The 4,632-nt window shown below is 43.3% G+C and overlaps 1 protein-coding gene across 1 annotated transcript in view; it reads right to left on the reverse strand.

Moving 5' to 3' along the window:
• Positions 1-3,590: 3,590 nt before the first annotated feature.
• Positions 3,591-4,632, reverse strand: part of LOC146041496 (sialic acid-binding Ig-like lectin 13) — a 52,894-nt gene continuing 51,852 nt past the window's right edge. The window contains exon 11 of the mRNA XM_083161464.1: positions 3,591-3,732. Within this exon, the coding sequence (XP_083017590.1) occupies positions 3,591-3,732 (142 nt within the window). The remainder of the gene's footprint in view (positions 3,733-4,632) is intronic.

Here is a 4,632-nt window from a genome sequence, read left to right on the forward strand (position 1 = left end):
CAAGGGCACCACCCTTATCTGCAGGTCGGAAAATCAACTCTTTGTTGTCAGCAAGATGTTTGAGAATTTTGCGCTCAGCCGCAGATAAGTTAGAGTGCTGGATGGGTGATCGAGATAAAGCTTGATCAACCTGTGTGTCCAGTAAGCGCATGTAAGTCTTAATAGAAGGGTTATTGAGCTGAGGATCAAAAGTTGATCTAGGTTGGAGTTTACTAAGTTGGGGAGGTATAGCGTTACAGGAACTCGTGTCGGCTTGTGGAGAAAATGCGAAGTGTTCCTTAAGTTTTAATAGGCGGCATAATGAGTATTGTTCAGCTTGCCAGTCGAGGGAGTCCATTCGAAGTGAAGGAACAAAAGATAATCCTTTCGAAAGAATTGCATTTTCTTGGTCAGACAAGGTATAGGAAGATAGGTTCACCACTAAATTCTGGTTGGCATCGGGGGTTTTTTGCCAGTTGGCTTTTCTCTGCCACTGGCGGCCCCTCCTTGTAAATCGCCGACACCTTCTATGTGTCGCTGGCGGGTCATCACAGCTAAAGGGCCAGTTGGCTGTCGACGTCCACGACCTCTGCCTCTGCCTCTTCGCGGTGCTGTGTCAGTGTCACTATTGGACGAATAATTGTCTGAAGTCTGGTCGGAGGTGACATAGCCACGATACCTATTTTGTCTGAAGAAAGGTCGACGGCCATTTCTATTAGGAGCAGTCCACGAGTAGACAGTGTTGCCCTCATAATCTGCGTCGACTTCTTCGCGTTTCTCCTTCTTAAAGCGAGTCAGTTCCCTCTTATAGGCTGTAATCTGTCCTGCTAGTTTTTCATACCATTTGGTATCAGGATCAGCAATCAGGGTAGGTTTATATATATGTTCGAATTGATCAATTTTAGCCTTTAATGCAGCCGCCTCTCTAGAAGTAAAGTCAATGATAAGCAACATCAGGTCGAATGAGCATTTATTCAACGTGGCAACCCACTTTCTACAGAATGTGGGGTCTTTTTTGCCAAGCATAGGGGCATTTCTGATCCGTAAGCCACGCGGGATCTTCATGGCCCGATAATAATCACTTAAGGTCATAGCATGAAATAAGAGGTCAATCTCCTTTTTCTTATGTTTCAGCAAATCGTGATACAAAGTGTCCATTGATGGTGGTTCAAACAAATCATTTAAATCTGGTCCCCGCAAAATTGCTTGAGCTTCTGTTGCTGTGAAACTGTTGGTATCACCAAGGGGGTAGGTGGGGTGGATATAGCCAGTAGAAATTGCTTCGTTCTCCATACTGAGGTTTGTTCAGTGCATACACGGTGATATCTATGTACCAAGTACAACAATCACCGATGTTCACGTATACACACACAGAAAGGAATGCACACTTCTCCTGCTGGAGCACAGGGGGGCATAAATCAAATAAAGAGTGGGTGCCTTGTCAAAGGTTTGGATAACCACGCCAGACCTCCAGTAAATACAAGAGCGAGAGACCGGCACACTCCACGGTACTAAGCACTGTAGTAGCCGGGTGCCTGCACAAATAATGGATATTGCACGGGGGTGAGAGCGGCACTCGCAGCATAAGTATACACCATAAACTTGTTTGGTTCAACAGCGACGTTTCAACGTCCTTTATTAGACGTTTTCTTCAGGCTAATGCATACAAAAAATGACACTTACTTTATACACCACTGTGCTCAACGTGAACTCCCACCGTCCGGATGCCGGGCGCACTGGGAATTACGTCATAAATGTGCTACCATCAGCAAGGAAACAAAACAACAGACAAAAATGAATGAATAAATATATACAAAAATATACAAAATGAACAGAACATACTGGTAATGTTGATTACTTATGTAAGAGCAATGAATAGAAAAGTGATATACTAATACTTTAAACATCTCACCACGTATGCATCTAAATAAAAGAACGCAGTATCGGACAAATCAGCAATCATAAATCTACAAGTCATTTTCTAGTAAGACAGCTAATACCGGCCAGTTCATTTAAACCCCTAGGTGCAAGGGTGTCTAAACGGTGTATCCACCGAGTTTCACATTTTAGTAGCTGTAGGCCACGATTCCCACCACGCATATTTAAGGGGATGTGGTCAATCATCCTGTACCTTAGAGAAGGCAAGGTGTGTTGTCTAGCAACAAAATGTTTAGGTACCGGGAGATCACATTTCCCAAACGCAAGCGCAGCCCGGATGGTTGACCTGTGGGTGGTGATCCGTTCTTTGAAACTCCTCTCGATCTTGCCAATATATGACAAGCCGCAGGGGCAAATCAACTGGTAAACCACATATTTAGTTTGGCATGACAACGTATGGCGAATAGTATACTTAGTGCCACGATGAGGGTGATAAAATGTGTTACCGGGGATCATGCATGCGCACACGGTACAGGTGCACCTTATGCATCCTCTGGGGGGAGATTTGGCTGGTAAGTTGTATCCAGTGATATCTGTCTTGACCAAAATATCCCGGAAATTGGGGCCCCGTTTGTAGCAGGCCATCAACCTAGTATCTGGGATGTTAATGCTGGGATCTGTTTTGACGATTGGCCATAATTTTTTGGAAACTTTATTAATGACTGGGCTCTCTTTGGAAAATGTAGTCACCCACGGGATAATTTTCGGAGGGGGAGGATGGAACTTAGGGGCCAGCAATTGGTCACGGGGCACTAATGCTACCCGATTTTTTGCTGTTAGCAAATCCTGTAATTTATACCCTCTAACCAAAAATTTATCAATCAACACCTCAATCTGAGCATCCGCTTCAGAGGGGTCTGAAATGATGCGTTTCACACGCACCATTTGGGAATAAGGCAAGCCTTTAATTAGACTAGAAGGGTGACAACTGGAGCCGTGAAGCAGATTATTTCTATCTGTGTCTTTTTTAAATAAAGATGTAGAAATTAACCCATTAGACAAGGATACCGACACATCCAGAAAGCTAATACGATTCTGGTCATAGGACATGGTGAGTTTCACCGGGCTTGTACTGGCATTATGATTGTTAATATGCGCTATCAAATCTGTTATGGGGCCTGCCCATATCACAAAGAGATCGTCGATAAATCTCCTATATAACAAGATTCTGGCTGAAAATGACGGGTCATGAAAAAATAACAAGTGCTCTATGAAAAACATATAAATATTGGCGTATGCCGGAGCGATTGTGTCGAAGGTGTCGGCGATTTACAAGGAGGGGCCGCCAGTGGCAGAGAAAAGCCAACTGGCAAAAAAACCCCGATGCCAACCAGAATTTAGTGGTGAACCTATCTTCCTATACCTTGTCTGACCAAGAAAATGCAATTCTTTCGAAAGGATTATCTTTTGTTCCTTCACTTCGAATGGACTCCCTCGACTGGCAAGCTGAACAATACTCATTATGCCGCCTATTAAAACTTAAGGAACACTTCGCATTTTCTCCACAAGCCGACACGAGTTCCTGTAACTCTATACCTCCCCAACTTAGTAAACTCCAACCTAGATCAACTTTTGATCCTCAGCTCAATAACCCTTCTATTAAGACTTACATGCGCTTACTGGACACACAGGTTGATCAAGCTTTATCTTGATCACCCATCCAGCACTCTAACTTATCTGCGGCTGAGCACAAAATTCTCAAACATCTTGCTGACAACAAAGAGTTGATTTTCCGACCTGCAGATAAGGGTGGTGCCCTTGTGATTATGGACTTCCATTATTACAAAACTGAACTTGACCAGCAGCTTTCGGATGCTGCAACGTATAAAAGACTCAAGTATGATCCAACCTCTGAATTTCGCAAAGAGCTGTGTTCACTCCTTAAAAGAGCTGTCGACAACAACATCATTGAACAAACATTAATGACTGCATTGATCCCCGATTATCCGGTAGAACCTGTCATTTATAGCATTCCAAAAATTCATAAATCATTGTCCCAACCACCGGGCCGGCCGATCATCGCCGCCAGGCAATCTCTGTTACAGCATACATCGGTGTACATTGATGCAGTACTACAGCCTTTTATAATTCGTCAACCATACTATTTGTTGGACACTACCTCATTTCTCACTGCTTTGTTGGATTTGCCCCTGTTGGAAGGTGAAATTTGGCTGGTTACTTTGGACGTGAAGAGCCTTTATACCATAATTCCGCATGAAGCGGGTATGGAGGCTGTTCGCGTCTTTTTAACCCAGCAAAATGATTACTCTGGTCCTGATATTGACTTTTTGCTTTCTTTATTGCATTTTATTCATGATGGCAAGTTCTGGCTCCAGCTAAACGGTTGCTCAATGGGCAGTAATGCCGCTCCGGCATACGCCAATATTTATATGTTTTTCATAGAGCACTTGTTATTTTTTCATGACCCGTCATTTTCAGCCAGAATCTTGTTATATAGGAGATTTATCGACGATCTCTTTGAGATATGGGCAGGCCCCATAACAGATTTGATAGCGCATATTAACAATCATAATGCCAGTACAAGCCCGGTGAAACTCACCATGTCCTATGACCAGAATCGTATTAGCTTTCTGGATGTGTCGGTATCCTTGTCTAATGGGTTAATTTCTACATCTTTAGTTCAAAAAGACACAGATAGAAATAATCTGCTTCACGGCTCCAGTTGTCACCCTTCTAGTCTAATTAAAGGCTTGA

This window comes from Crinia signifera, chromosome 19 (assembly GCF_055691185.1).
Source record: "Crinia signifera chromosome 19, ASM5569118v1, whole genome shotgun sequence".
Classification (NCBI taxonomy): domain Eukaryota; kingdom Metazoa; phylum Chordata; class Amphibia; order Anura; family Myobatrachidae; genus Crinia; species Crinia signifera.